We start from the raw sequence: 16,137 nt of genomic DNA, 5'->3' as shown, positions 1-16,137 counted from the left end.
AAAAACACGGTCACAAAAATGCAAAGTTCATAAAGCCTAGGTGAAGTATTGTTTTTCCAGGAGGAGTTAAGCATCAAGAAACTATGTTATAAAATGTACTTAGATGTTCGTGTTTCTCCAATCGTCTCCGTGTCCCTTTTTGGGTGATAGTACTACTTTTCTTTTTAACTGATATCCATACATGTAGCTTCCATATCTCATATAATTCATCTTAAATACGGATGGGTGCTCTAGACATCTAGAAGATGCTAGGGTATCATATATATATACTCTACCATCTACCAGTGTTGTAGTTTTGTACTACTCATTATCAACTTTTGTCTCTACCGTGTTCAAAAAATAATAATGCTCAGTCATAATTGCGCGTCAACTCTTGTATAGAATGCCCTTTTAAATTTTGTAAATTCATTAATTATTGTACATGATCATATCGTGAACGTACTAGATTGCTATATGCACAACTAAGGATGTGAATATCATACATCTCAAAAAAAAAGGATGTGAATATCATATGTGATGGTATATATGATTAAATTTCTTACCGACATTGCTTAATCTATAATTTTTCTTATTTTTATAATTCTTGGATACTTGATATTTCAACGCACCTTATATTTTTCATATATATTTGGTAGTATTATGACTCTAATAAATCTCCTTATGCATATTCTCTTTTTAGAATTTAGTTTACTACTTGAAATTCTTGAGTATCCACGCTATTAATTGTCGAAAAAAAGAGAAGAGGATCCACGCTATTACGTGACATGTGGTGTACAGTGATCCATCGAGAGAAGCGTAAACACGAAACATACGCTTTCACATCGCGAAGGCGTAAGGCCAGGGTCAGCTTCCCTCGGGCACATAGTTATCATTCATTCCCAAATCACTGTGATCGGCGGCGGTAGGGGCGTAGGGCGGCGGCGGCGGAGCCTAGAGGCGAGGCTTGGTGGCGGCGCCCCATGGCAGTCGGACGGAGGGCTCGGGTGGTCGGATTGCGGTGGCGACCTGACTGCGGCCGGTAGTTCGGATTGCATCGTGGCTTCGGTGGTCGGGTCGCGGCGAAGCACGGCGGCGGAGGCTTCTGTGTGAAGGCCGACATGGTCGCAGCCTCCCGCGAGCTCCCCACCCACCTCGGCACTGAAGGTACAGCTCCTGTTTTACATTGCGCATTACTACCGTTAACAGAGTCGATTTGCTTTGGCGTTGTCGCGAATAAGTAATATCTAGCTAAACTACTCGCGTTGGTAAAATTACTACACCTCCTCTCCACAGTTTTTCTGCGACCGAAGATTAAAATCAGACCCAGCTAAACTGATCCCAAAGTCAGGTCGTAAAACTAAAAACAGTCGGTTGGTAAAATTAAACCAATCTCTGCCTCTTGGCGTTGTCGACATTGGGACTGGCCATGTGGAAAAATAAGCTCAGAGCCAAATTAAGTTGGTCGACAGCCATGTGGGCAACTACTAATCTCAAAGTTAAATTTAACTAGGCTTGATAGATGCAAACCACCTCAAGGCTTAACCGCCTGCCTCGCTGTTACCTGGAGTAATCATCAGCGATTATGCTATCTAGACTTATGCAGCCAGTCTTCTTGCATCTCTAATTCTCTATATACCTGCAATTGTGCAGATGCTATGGGCGCCGGATGTGGTGACCCTATCTGTTTGCTAGACTTATCTGCAGTAAATAGTATACTCACTCTTTTCAGCAAATACCGCAATAAATGCTTTGAGTACTTGTTTGTTTGCTACACAAAAACAGTGCAGTAAAGGATAAGGATTCAGCCTCCTCAAGTCAGTTGCTGTGTCAAATATGTTCGCTCTATTCAAGAAGTGACACTTGTTTGTTTTTTCAAGGGTTCTTCACCAGTCACCTTCAGATCAAACCTGCAGAGAGCCAATTCATCATAAGTTAACATTCCATCACCGCCGGCCAGCAAACTTTTCATTGTTAATCGGGTGGTTGGAATGATTAATTAGTCCGTAGTACTAGTACGAACCTTGATTTGTCTGTTTTCCTGTCGTTTAGGCAGAGTGGTTGTGCCATGTGCTGTCTCACTGTATTTAATGGTTACTTGATGCTTCAGTTAATTATATCCAATTCAATCAAATTGCTAGTGCCCCTCCAAGAAAATATGTCTGACACCCAGCATGGTGGTCAATCTTTTTCCATATAAATTCTAACTTGCGTGTGAGAGTTCTGTCATTAAGCCATCCTAGGCTGCTTGGTCTTCTGAATAGCAACATTTTCTCTCGTTCTTAAAGTCAGGGATCAAAATTGTACCAATAGTCAGGTTTTAAAGTTAAACAAATATCTGCCTCTTGGCATTGTCGACATGGGATTGGCCGTGTGGACAACTAATCTCGAAGCCAAATTAAGTTAGTGAACAGCCAGCTTTGGACATTACCGTTGCCGCTGCGGCAATGTTTGCTGTGTAGAACATTATCGCTGCGGCAAATTGTTGCAGAGTCCTAGTGATTCTGTTCTGTATTTCCACATAATAGTAGTATGTATCAAATCAGATGCAGCTTAACCCATTCCAAATCAGGTCGTAGGATTAAGATAGTCAGTCAGGTCATGCCACCAAGTTAAACTGAAGGATGAATAAAAATGAGAAACAGTACGTTAAATATAGTGAGACAGCACAGTTACACAGCCAGTTGTGCCGTCCCATTACACACCCAGTTAAACTAATCTTAAAGGCAACATGAGCTGGGATTGGGCATGTGGGTGCGTATGATGGTGCTAAATTACTTTGTTAGGACCCCAGAGCACATGATGGTGCTTCGAGCCTTGCAATGAAGAAGAAGAAAAATGCCAACTTGACATAAGCCTTGTACCTGGTATGGATTCCCTTTACTAATCCACCCGCCCTTGTTAGCTGCTAGCTCAACTCATATCTGCCATTAACACCAACACCTCCACATCACAGCGAGGAAGCAGAGCCATGGAGGCGACGGGGGTGAGCTTAGGGAAGGCCGCACTAGGCGGCGCCTTGAGCTACGCCAGTTCCAAGGTGGCCGAGGAGGTCGCCCTGCAGCTCGGCGTCGAGCGTGATGTGAACTTCATCAGGGACGAGCTGCAGATGATGCAGTCGTTCCTGATGACGGCTGATGAGGAGCAAAGCCAGAACAAGGTGCTCACCACTTGGGTGCGACAGATCGGAGTCCTCGCGTACAAAGTGGAGGACAGCCTCATGGATTTCGGCCTCCACTCAGAGAAAAAGCCATTTTTGGGGTGCATTCCCCGTGACCCAGGTGATCGACGCCGCATCGCCAAGGAGGTGAAGGAGCTGAGGGCCAAGGTAGAGGACGTGAGCGACAGGAACTTGCGGTACCGCCTCATCAAGGAGAGATCACGCTCCAAGCTTACCGCAGCAGAGGAGCAGGCCCGCATTGCTGCTACGGCAATGTTTGGCATCAAGGAAGCGAAGCTTGACATCGATAAAGTGAGGATTGCCACCTTCGAACAGGAAAGATCATCAGAGGTGGACCTTTGCAAACTGATTACCAGCAACGCTGTAGACCTTAGGGTGATCTCCGTGTGGGGAACTAGCGGTGATGTCGGGAAGACGTCCTCCATCAAGGAGGTTTATGATGACCCAGAGGTATTGAAGAGGTTTGGATTCTTTGCTTGGATTAGATTGATGCATCCTTTCAATCCACAAGAGTTCCTCTGGAGCATGGTAAGGCAATTTTATGAAAATTCCCGCGATGAGGTTGGAAAGGCAGAACAAGAAACAAGTGTCGGGGCTAATGTTCTTTCCAAGATGGAGAAAATGGATCAGAGTGATTTAATCCGTGTGTTTAATGCACAGTTGTGTAGCAATAGCTACCTGGTTGTCATAAATGATCTGTCCACAATAGAAGAGTGGCATTGCATTAAGAAGTACTTTCCTGACAATAAGAAACAAAGTAGAATCATCGTTTCCACACAGCAAGTTGAAATTGCAAGCTTGTGCCCGGAGAAACCGTACCAAGTTTCTGAGTTAAAGCAGTTCTCATCTGATCAAACTATTTTTTTGTTCCACAAGAAGGTAGATCTTTTTCTTGTCTTGGTTTCTGTTATAAATTTGTTTCTGTTTGCCTATGGATAATTAATTATCGTTTTCATTTCGTGTTTAATTGCAGGATTCAGAGCAGCAGGCCGGCATGGGCAGTTTGAGTGTGGTAATGTTTGAGATCAATGAAGAAGCAATGGATGCTGATGCGGAAATGGAAAAACTGAAGGTGGGACTCCGCCAGCTGGTCGAGATTCTAAATTTAGATTACATGTTTACGGGCTATATTTGGGCTGTAGAAATGTTCGGTAGTTTGTCTCTTTTATCCTCACACACGCACACACACTGAAATTGTACCTAGTCAAATTTGATACCATAAACATCTGTGTATGGAGCTACCTGCTAATCCTGATGCTCAAAGATATTTAACAAACTTAAAAAATGCTGGCAAATAAATTGAGACATGTCGAGACTTGCCTCTCATTAGAATTTATGCTAACTGAAAGCATACACATGAAAATCCTCAATATTTAAAGACATGCAGATAGTCTATATGTGAAAATTTTATAACACAAGTACATAAATTCTGAAAGATCTGTTTTTTGTTCAGGCTATGCATGAGTCATGTTCTGCTGAGCCCATTTCGGACTCAAACAACGCTACTACTACTGAGAAAAACATGGCAATGCTCCCCGGTGAAATACATGAGGAAGACGAAGAACCTAAGAATGCAGGTGAAGAAAAAGTTCATAACTCAACTGCTAGAAAGAAGGCTAATCGCGACAGGACGCTAGCACTAGCTGATGAAGTGCTCTGTGGGCGAGAAAAAGAGACATTTGATATTATCAAATTAGTTGGCCAACCAGACAACAATCAAGGCTGTAAGGTGATCTCAGTTTGGGGAACTGACGGTATTGGAAAAACCACTTTTGTCCGACACATCTACCAAAGCCCGCAGCTTGGTGGATGGAAGCGTGCCTGGGCCACTGCATCACGTCCTTTTAACCATGAAGTACTCCTTAGAACTTTGGCTTTGCAGCTTCTGTATACTATTCAAGAAGATCCTGCCGAATCAACTAGAGAGCAACAGAAAAGCATATCTGTGATGAAACTTAAAGAGCTGAAGGAGGAGCTGGCTCGGTTACTGAAATTGCAAAGGTGTCTTATTGTTCTTGATGATATATCATCCGCTCTTGAATGGGATGTTATCAAATCGTGTTTGGATAATGCTGGAAGGATCATCGTCACCACAAGAGAAGAAAATATTGCTAGACATTGTTCAAGAGTATACAAGAACATCTACAGTCTTGATGGTCTGAAAGATGATGCGGCACTCGACCTCTTCATAAAGAAGGTACTTTCATAATCTTTGGGCCTGTCAGGGCGTTTTCCTCATTGTGTATGGGTCCTGCTGTATTTGGCCTGCGTTGTGGAGAACGCCCCGGCAGGACAAAGATGAGCACACAAGACACCATGTCCATGGTGTAAAGATATTGAACCACCAACCAAGGCCAACAACCGTGATGCCGCACAAAACCTCACTTTTTTTACCTCCTGTAAGATATGAGATGTAGGTCTTAGAAAATGCAGAAAGTACTTGAAAATTTGTATTTGTGATTTTTTTTGAATGTATAGAAAATGTTCTTTCACTTTGAATTGTAATAGTCTCCAGGATTACAATGTTTAGTGCTCACCTGAGTGCATATTTGAGTGTTCACGATCGTGCTCCTAGGTACACTTTGAATTGTAATAGTCTCCAGGATTACAATGTTTAGTGCTTACCAAAATACAAGGATATTCCAATGCCTAGTGATGCCAACATATGTTGCGGATTACAAGTTCAATATCCCTTCTAGTAACAAAATGGGAATTTGAACAAAAAATGTTAAATCAAAGGAGAGATAATTCTTAGTAATTGCCTTGCAGAAACCACAAGTTCATATTATTTCATATTCTTAATTTAGCAATGGTAATTCTTAATCCAAATAGTTACCTTTTGCCCATGCAGGTATTCAAATCAACATTGAAAATAATAAGTTGGGCCCAGTTATGAGGGAGGAAGCAAGAGCTACCCTGCAGAAATGCGCTGGACTTCCCCTTGCAATATCAACTATCGGTGAATTCCTAGCCACTAAGAGAAAAACTGATGTTGAATGGAGAATGATGAATGATTGTATTAACACTGAATTGGATATGAATCCTGAACTTAGGACAACAGTTCTTATGAGGAGAACAATAAAGACAACTCTTATGAGGAACTTCAATAGTTTGCCATACCATCTCAAGTTTGCTTTCTTATACTTGTCCATCTTTCCAGAAAATCACAGAATTAGGTGGGGTCGCTTGGTGAGGCGGTGGATTGCAGAGGGATACTCAAGGGATATGCATGGCATGGCTGCAGCTGAACTTTGTCAGACATACTTTGATGAGCTCCTGAATAGGAATATGATCCTGCCAAAGGAAGGGGTAGACCATTACAGTCAGAAAATCAAGTATTGCCAACTTCATGATATCATCGGTGAAATATTCATCTCAAAGGCTAGGGAGGAAAACCTTGTTTTCACACTGGAGGAAGGATGCTGTTTGAGCGACACAGAAGGTGCAATACGTCATCTTGTCATAGGCTACAACTGGAAAAGGGATGAAAGTGTGTTGCCAAGCATGCTAGACTTGTCACATGTACGGTCATTGACCGTGTTCGGAGAGTGGAGACCCTTTTTCATATCCGATAATATGAGGTTCCTCCGGGTGCTCGACTTGGAAGACACATCAGGGTTAAGAGATCATCATCTTGATCAAATTGGGCAGCTTCGTCACCTCAAGTACCTTTCTCTACGAGGATGTCACAACATTTTATGCCTGCCTAGTTCCTTGTGCAATTTGAGGAACCTCGAAACACTGGATGTTAGAGGTACACGTATTTATGAGTTGCCAACAACAATCACCAATCTTCAGAAGCTCCAACACCTCCGTGCAGATGGTTATCAGAACAGTGATAATGTCAAGGGAGAGGATGACATAGTTAACAAGTATGAAGGTTACACCGATCGTTTCTCTGCATGTCAAACATGTCATCTTTTCTTGAGACCACACATGTTAGATGCTGGTTTGAACAGGCATGACATTTTCAATATATGCCGCTTCAAGAAGGTAGACGTAGGTGGTGTTGTACTTCCTAGAGGGATTGATAAATTGAAGGCCCTTCACGCACTAGGTGTTGTCGATGTTTCTCATAGAAATGGAAAGGCAACTCTAAAAGAGCTTGGAAAGCTTAGTCAACTGCGTAAGCTCAAAGTTGCTGGCATGAGGTACAGAAACAGCACTGAGTTATGGTCTGCCATTGCTGGTCACAATCAACTTCTATCTTTGTCAGTTGAAGCAGAGGAAGAGGGCTGTCAGTTAGATGGTTGTTTCAGTGAGGGTTTGGTGCCACCGAGCAGCCTGGAGAGCCTCACTCTCGTTGGTCATCTAGTCAGTGCAACAGAATGGACCCATAAGCTTCAGAATCTCTCCAAGTTGGTGCTAGAGAGCAGCAGATTGGATTGAGATGATGACATACAAACCATCGGGTTTCTACCAAAACTTGCAGTTCTACGCCTGAAATATAATTCGTTTATTGGGACACAGCTCTGTTTCGAGAGATCATATTTCCCGAGTCTTATGGTTCTGGAGTTCGATGGATTAAACAGCCTGGAGTGGATGCTGTTTGAAGAAGGCGTAATGCCTAAGCTCGAGCTGCTACAAGTTGGTGGGTGCTCAAAGCTGAATGCATTCTCCGGGCTGCCAGGCCTCACAAGTCTCAAGGAAATTCAGTTGGCTAGGCATGGTGTCCCTGAAAATGTGACCAAACAGGTGCAGAAGCAGGTGGCGGAAGTGCGTGGGTGCAGTGGCAGACATGGTCTGCCATTGCTGGTCACAATCAACAGGTCAGGGTGAATATTATTGTTTGTGTTTATCTCTGGACATGTATGTTTCCATCCGATTGGTGTTGTGTACTTGCTCCTGCATTATACAATACTGTGGGGATTGTGACTCTGGTACTACTAGATACCGTTCGTATTTGTATGTGTGCTTGCTTGTTTATCTTTACTGATTGCTGATTCATATCAATACAAGTTGCTATGGCCAGTGAATTTAATTTAAAAGACAAAGGATACCGCAATGCTGACATCTGAAGATGCCTGTTCTCCCAATTGAATTTTAGTATTTCATAGCTGTTTCTCTGGTATAGTCTGGTGGTTACTCCCAGCTCTACTAATCTGTGGATTTACTTTTTCATTTTACATTTGGTTGAGATAGAAAGCTTTCCAGAATTACTAATTGATGTATTTGTTACGTAATAAAAAACGATCTTGCATATGCATGGCACTGGGCCGAATACAGCAGTACTAATACATAGCACTTCCTTTGATGTCCTTTACATTCATAGAAAAATCACTGCTGAGTCACTTGTGATGCATTTCCTTTGTCGTGGTATCACTGAATGTGATGCAACACCATATAAACATTGATTGCAGCCAAGATAAGACTTCCGCTCTCGAAAGTGCCTTTCTGCTCCCGAGCTCATTTGAGCTCGGTGAACAGTAAAATCGAAAAAAAATCAAAAAATTCCAAATTTTTTTGGGAGAAACATTGACAAAAGTTCTAAGTTCTTGCAAAAATTCATCATGAAATCACATTCCTGTAAAGCGTGGCAAAAAAAAAAATTCAGTGCTCCAAAATGCTTTTGAAAGTAGCTTTTTCAGAGTACTGATTTTGTTTTTTTTGCCACGCCTTCTAGAAATGTGATTTCATGGCGAATTTTTGCAAGCACTTAGAACTTTTGTCAATGTTTCTCCCAAAAAAAAAATTGGATTATTTTTAAAAAAAATTTGATTTAGTTTTGATTTTACTGTTCACCCGAGCTCATTTGAGCTCGGGTGCAGAAACTCCGCGTCCCTTCCGCTCTTCTATTTTTCAAGGAAGAAGAATACATAGCACTGCATGAGTCATAGCTCTAAAAAGATCAGCAAATATCTATTAACTTCCCAGTTCACAAACTTATGACTGATTCTCTGAAGTAGGGTCATTCCAGCCATAATATGTACTTCTTCTGTCGGGGTTTATCGCCCCCTTGTAATTTGGGTCAAAATTTGAGTTTATTCCAGATTTATTTAGGCATCACTTCAGTTTGAACGTTGGACCACTGAAGTATCAAACTCTGTCCTCGTGTATGCTGTAGCATCAGTCTGAACATTGACGTCCAAACTTGTTATACATCCCATATGTTCTCAACAAATAAAAGTAAACTACATCAAATGGATTGAGCAAAATATGATGGCGTCCATTGCACTAACACACATGTGTCACCAGCCGTCACTTATTTCACACACGACATAAATTGCGAAACTCCTTTGGCCATGTATTTGAGACAAGAAGTTAAGGTGCTAACTGGGAATTGATCCGTACCCCACAGCCTCTGTGTGATTTCTTCCAACGAAGCCACACATTATATCTCTGGCTGTCCTGAAGTTATGGCTCCATTCCTTGTAAGATCAGGGGTGTTTCAAGTTAATGATTTTCATTCAGAACTTTCAGACAAAAGCGAAGTAAAAGCTGGAAGGGAAAACTAGTGTTAGCACGCGTACCGTACGAAGCCTCACATCATCATCTGCTGTTCTACTATCTCATTACCATCCAATCTTCTCGCTTGAACTTTGGACACATGAATATCCAGAACCTCTTTAATTTTGCAACTGCCTCTGCTCCACCGATTGAAACTAGTTCAGGAAACCAACTGATATCCAATTCCTTAAGTGATGCAAGATTACTGAGCCAAAGAATGGATGTTACGCCCGGTCATCCACTCATGTTCAGTGACACAAGGGATTTGAGGTTTTCTATGCACCCAGGGACACATGCAGAGTAATCCCCACATTCCGCCAATGTGAGAGTTTGGAGAGATGATGGTAACACCAATCCTCTTTGCCAGTTCAAGATTGGGCATTCACTAACACTCAATTTTTCCAGACAACGAAAATTATGAAACCGTGCTGTTGGTAGTGATATTAAGCCCTTGCAATACATAATACGTATTCTCTTGATGGTTGGTACATAATCTGGATGCAGAAAATTGTCAAGGCTTGATAAATTTTGGCAGAAAAGTAACTCCAGCTCTGTCAGGGACCGAGAAATACCAATGCTATCATCAATCTTGTCAAGCAAAGCGGGTATCTCGTTTAAATTTATGTTCTGCGGCTGAAAGCAGATTGGGAGAGAGAGACCTGGATAATCCTCGAGTGTAGAGATCTGGGACTGGTAAGGGGTTGCAGAGCTCGAAGCACTTCTATTGAATTCTGCTCCACGATTTCAGACCTGGTAGCATCTGACCACTGCAGCGTCAACTTGTTAAGATATTTCTTTTTCTTCAGTTCTCCTTCTGCTGCATGGTCCTTACTTAGCATATGAGCATTACTTATTAATATATATCCACGAAACTGGTTCAAATTTTTTATTAATATAAGTCCTTGTGCCGGCTTATCGGCTAGATCAGTGCTACACCCAAGATGGTATGAAAATCCTTATGTTTCAAATCTCCGTAAATTGCTCAAGTTAACGAAATCTTGGCAAACTTTCTATCTTGCATGTTTTGAATTCTAAAATCTGCAGATTATAGAGCCAACAGAAACTTGAAGGATTGCTTTCATAACGGTTCAACCGATATAGATCTTCATAGAATATGTAGGACCCAATATGGGCATCCAGGTTACGCTATTGGTTATTGACCAAAGAGGAGTCTCGGTCATGAGATTTGTGCCGGCTTGCTGAATTCCAGGCAGGCGTCATGGTGGATTCATGTGAATGGTAGCAGTCTTGGATGCTGTGAGCGGATCCTCCTGATGTTGCGGTGTGTTGGAGCCTGCATGGGTGGGTAGACCGACAATGGCCATGGGAAGTCTGCTGGTACCTGGTGGTGTTGCCGTAGATTTGGCGGAAGCCGGGGTAACAGCAAGCATGTTGCTGCTCTCATGTGAGCCCCGACTGACGACTTTCTGAATCTGCGGAACATCGTCTAGCTTGCAGGTTCACGCCTGCTCCATGTCATCCTGGCGACGTGACTTGATTGCTTGTTTTGGCTGGTGGCTGAGTGTGTTGCCGGTGCATGGATGATGAAGCACTGGTTGTTTGCATCATGAGGCGGCAAGCAGATGGCATCTTGTGTCTTAGGAGTTCGTTGCATAGATTTAGGTACGGCTTTGTGTGGCATCTAGATCGTCGGCCACAATTGGTGGTTCCGCATATTTACACCGTGGACACGGCGTCTTGCGTGCTCATCTTGGGTCTACTGGGTCTTCCTCCTCATTATATAGATATGGGTCATGCCGTATTTGGCCTACTTGGTGGGAGGATACACCTCGGTGTGTGCCTTTGTCGATGGTGTGAGGCTGTGAGCTGGTGATTTGCCGCCGTTGATGGCCGCTGTCTTCCCTCAAGTTGGGGCAGCCCAACTTTGCCCCTCTTTGCGGAGCTAGTTTGTCTTGTCCTGAGACATGCTCCCTCCGTTCCTAAATATAAAGTCTTTTTAGACATTTCAAATGGACTACAACATACGGATGTATGTAGACATATTTTAGAGTGTTGATTCATTCATTTTGCTCCGTATGTAGTCACTTGTTGGAATCTCTAAAAAGACTTATATTTGGTAAAGGAGGGAGTACGTTTTGGCGGGTATATGTCACACTGGATGTGTGTGGAAGGCATTAAGCCCATTGTTAGTTTGGTGGAGTGTCAACTGTAATGAGCGCCTAGCAGTTATAACATGTTGTCCTTTCTGTTGGTTTTTGGTTGTAATGGCTTGTAAATTATTCCTTTCTATCTATGCAACATGTTGCAATACTTTCGCGCTTTGTTGGAAACAAATTTGAAGAATTAACGTATCAATTTTGTTGCACTCAAAATTTGTTCCCAAATGCCACAGAAATTCAACAAAGATTTTCTTGATATTGTAATTGGGTATCTCCTTGGAGCAATCAACTCACATTCATTCTTGCCCTGCGCAACGTTGTTTTTAAATGTTTTGCCTCCTTGTGCGATTGTGTCAGTTGCAACATCAGATGTTCTCACTATACCTAGGCAGTGATACTTATTTGTTTATCGAAAGTTGGTGAAGTAGCTAAATTACTTTTTTAGGAGCGATTACTTTTTTCCTGGTATTGTTTGGAGGTAAAAATGTGCAAAGTTCTTAAAAAAATGTGAATGCACAAAGTAGTTGAAGATGTGTATTTGAGACTTGTTCAGATTTTTGTAAGTACAGTTTTTTTACTTGGAGTATCTCTTGGGTGCGTTTGAATTAACTCAATCATGCTCCCAGGTGCAAAATGTTAGTTCCAACAAAACTGTTAGGTCAAAGGTGGAGAGGTATTCTTCATAGTAAATTTATCATTAGCCTCAGAGCTTTGGCTTCCTGAAACCACAAGTTGAAGATAGGACAAACAAGTTCATGCTATTCATACTCTTAATTTAGCAACAGTAATTCGTAATCCAAATATTTAACTTTATCAAATTATGTCCATTGCAGGTATTCAAGAACAGTATTGAAAAAAATGATTTCGCCCCAGCTATGTTGGAGCAAGCAAGGCTTACCCTACCAAAATGTGATGGACTTCCCTTGCAATATCAACTATCGGCGGATTTCTAGCCACGAAACCAAAAACTGCTACTGAATGGAAGAAGATGAATGATAATATTAGCACTGAATTGGTGATAAATCCTGAACTTAGGGCAATAAAGACAATTCTTATGAGGAGCTATGATGGTTTGCCATACCATCTCAAGGCTGCTTTCTTATACCTGTCCATATTTCCAGAAGACCACATAATTAGGTGGGGTCGCTTGGTTAGGCGTTGGATTGCAGAGGGTTACTCAAGGGATATGCATGGCATGAGTGCAATTGAACTTTGTCGGAGGTACTTTGATGAGCTGATGGATAGGAGTATCATCCTGCCAGGGGAAGAAATAGACCAGTACAGTAGGAAAAATAATTCTTTCCAACTTCATGATATGATCCGTGAAATATGCATCTCAAAGGCTAGGGAGGAAAACCTTGTTTTCACGCTGGAGGAAGGATGTTGTTTGAGCGAAACACAAGGTGCAATACGGCATCTTGTGATAGGCAGCAGCTGGAAAAGGGATAAGGATGTGTTGGAGAGCATGCTGGATTTGTCACATGTACGGTCATTGACCGTGTTCGGAGAGTGGAGATCGTTTTTCATTTCTGACAATATGAGGTTCCTCCGAGTGCTTGACTTAGAAGACACATTGGAGTTATGAAATCGTCATCTTGATAAAATCGGGCAGCTCCTTCACCTCAAGTACCTTTCTGTACGAGGATGTCGCAGGATTTCATGCCTGCCTAATTCTTTGGGGAATTTGAGGCACCTTGAAACACTGGATTTTAGAGGTACACATTTAGGTGTGTTGCCAAAAACATTCACCAATCTTCGGAAGCTACAGCACCTTCGTGGAGATTCTCTTTTCTTGAAACCACAAGTTTTAGATGCTTGTTTGAACAGGCATGATCTATTCAATCTGTACCGCTTCTCTGGAGGGATTGCTAACCTGAAGGCTCTTCACACACTAGGTAATGTATTTGTTTGTCGTGGCAATGGAAAGGCCACTGTAAAAAAACTCGGAGAGCTTACTCAGCTGCGTAAGCTGAAAGTGAAAGGTATCAACGACAAAGGCAGCTATGAGTTATGGTCTGCCATTGCTGGTCACAGTCAACTCCTATCTGTGTCAGTTGAAAGTCAGTTAGGTGATGTACTAGATGGCTGTTTAGGTAAGGGTTTGACACCACCAATCCGCCTGGAGAGCCTCACTCTGGATGGTAGGCTAGGGAAAGCAACAGAATGGATCGGTAAGCTTCAGAATCTCTCCAAGCTGGTGCTGGAGCATAGCAACCTGAAGCAAGATGATGATGCCATACAAGTCCTTGGGTTTCTACCAAATCTTGCAGTTTTACGCCTGAAGACTTGTTCGTTCAAGGGGACAAAGCTCCATTTCCAGAGCTCATCTTTCCTGAACCTCGTGGTACTGGAACTCTATGTATTAGAGAACCTCCAGTTGGTGCAGTTTAAAGAAGGCACAATGCCTAGGCTCGAGCTGCTGCATGTTGGTGGGTGCCAAGAGCTGAATGCATTCTCGGGGCTGGCAGCCCTCAAAAGCCTCAAGGGAATTCGGTTGGAAGGTAGTTATCGGACTCCCGTCAGTGAAACATTGAAGAAAGAGGTGGAGAGGCAGGCAGCGGAGCATAATTAAGAATCAAGTCAGAGTGAATGAATCTTACTGACTAAACTCTGCGTGCGTGCGCGCGCACGCGCGCGCGCGCGCGCGCGTGTGTGTGTCACTCTCTCTGCGTGTGCACACGTGTGTGTGCGTGTGCGTGTGTGTGTCTCTGTCTCTGTGTGTGTTTACGCGCTTGTATCCCCCGAAAGTGGAATAGCGAACTGAAGCAAGATGATGCTATACAAACCCTTGTGTTTCTACCAAATCTTGCAGTTCTACGGCTGAAGAAGGGTTAGTTCATGGGGAGACAGCTCCATTTCCAGAGCTCATCTTTCCCGATTCTCATGGTGCTGGATCTCAGTTGTTTAGAATATCTCGAGTCGGTGGTGTTTGAAGATACGATGCCTAAGCTGGAGCTCATACAAGTTGGTCTGTGCTGGGAACTGAATGCAGTCTCCTGGCTGCCAGCCCTCAAAAGCCTAAAGGAAATTCAGTTGGACTGTAATCTACAAGAAAGTGTGAAGGCAGTGGTGCAGAGGCAGGTCGCAGAACATATGAAGCAAGTCAGAGTGAATCTTCTTGACTAAACATTCTGTTAAACATTCATACATGTGTATTCTGTTAAACATTTCATACATATTTATAGTGAAGACGTTTGCTCACAAGCGGCTAAATTCAAATTTAATTTCACAACTCGTTCTGTCACCTGACTTTCTTTTACCAACGGCATGCGGCAATAATCAGAACAAAAGGCATCATGCAGACAAATCACAAATAAATTCTAAGACCAACATACTACGAATTACAGAAAATTTCCGGAACCTATGACCGAACCTTTGAATCCGGTTCATTATAATAGAGCACGCATCAACCAAAACTGCAATTCGACACATGCACATTCTCCATTGCAACGTGCTCAGGCCAATGATCCTAATCTTGAATCTGAAGAAATGATTTACCACCTGTTCTAAAACTTAAAATATTTCTTCATCTTTCTTCGATGATAAACCGCCTTCATTAACTTTTCGTGTTTCCTCTTACTCGCATTCTGCATGTGCATCCTTATCTCATAAGGCGGCCCTTACAACTAAGCGAGAACAATTGAAACAGAACACACAGGCGTGATGTTGAAGGGAATAGAGAGCCGAGCACCTCTGCCATCGTGTTGCTGAAATCCTCCTCTTGATGCCTCAGCTTCTCATGAATCCTCCCGTGCTTCCTGTACCTGACATTTAGTTTTAATCAAGCAATTCTTGTCCTATACACGCAGTACGGACTGCATGAAAGAACAACCAGCCAGCTAAAACTGTCTTTCTCCTTTGTTCTTCAGAGCAAAACCATTCGATGAACCACTTTTTTTTTTGAATTTTCACCGGGGGGGAGGGGGGGAACCCCCTCCGCCACCTGAATATATTGCGTAAAGAGGCATAGCCCCTGAAGTCAGATTACATAGAGACGGAGAGATATACAGGGGAGAAGAGGAGAACTACATCAGACTACATCAGACTATCTCGCCCCTGTTCGAAGCACCGATAGCCAAACATCTATGTGGGAGCGATCGGCAACTTTCAGCCGAGCACGCCAGAGCACCGCCTCATCTCTGCAGGCCTTCAACGTAGCAACAAGGGACTGCGGATCCTCTCTGAAGACGACAGCGTTCCGTCGCTTCCAGAGCCTCCAGCAGCAGAGTAGGACGAAGGCGGCCGGCGAGGCATCACCAACCGCCGGAGAGACATCCAGGCGATGAAGAGACCCAACCACAGCCCCATCTGGCGACACGCCGATGCTACGCCAAAACTGCACCGCGAACGGGCAGCCAAAAAAGAGATGGTTGGCGGTCTCCAGAACAGCATCACAGCAGGGGCACCCTGCCT

General features: G+C 43.1%; 1 protein-coding gene across 5 annotated transcripts; it reads left to right on the top strand.

Moving 5' to 3' along the window:
* The first annotated feature begins 808 nt into the window (after nucleotides 1-808).
* LOC125528670 (disease resistance protein RPM1) lies at nucleotides 809-14,865 on the top strand. Of its 5 annotated transcripts, XM_087528229.1 has the most exons (8): nucleotides 809-1,143; nucleotides 2,763-2,843; nucleotides 2,933-4,036; nucleotides 4,131-4,229; nucleotides 4,611-5,354; nucleotides 5,990-7,519; nucleotides 13,919-14,120; nucleotides 14,660-14,865. In XM_087528229.1, exons 3-8 carry the CDS (start codon nucleotides 2,948-2,950, stop codon nucleotides 14,848-14,850), a joined length of 3,855 nt encoding a protein of 1,284 aa, XP_087384355.1. In that variant the 5' UTR covers nucleotides 809-1,143; nucleotides 2,763-2,843; nucleotides 2,933-2,947; the 3' UTR covers nucleotides 14,851-14,865. The 5 variants fall into 5 exon arrangements, 4 of the variants coding, with proteins under 4 accessions (XP_087384355.1, XP_087384353.1, XP_048549069.2 ...); XR_015608425.1 differs by lacking the exons at nucleotides 13,919-14,120; nucleotides 14,660-14,865 and having other exon boundaries at nucleotides 814-1,143; nucleotides 6,009-6,116; nucleotides 6,318-6,433; XM_087528227.1 differs by lacking the exons at nucleotides 13,919-14,120; nucleotides 14,660-14,865 and having other exon boundaries at nucleotides 815-1,143; nucleotides 2,771-2,843; nucleotides 6,009-6,192.
* Nucleotides 14,866-16,137: the final 1,272 nt, after the last annotated feature.

The sequence above is a fragment of the Triticum urartu genome, chromosome 6A (genome assembly GCF_056163025.1).
Source record: "Triticum urartu cultivar PI428250 chromosome 6A, HENAU_Tu73, whole genome shotgun sequence".
NCBI lineage: Eukaryota > Viridiplantae > Streptophyta > Magnoliopsida > Poales > Poaceae > Triticum > Triticum urartu.
The sequence above is the reverse complement of the archived record's forward strand: the minus strand, read 5'-3'. Positions and strand labels throughout refer to the sequence as shown.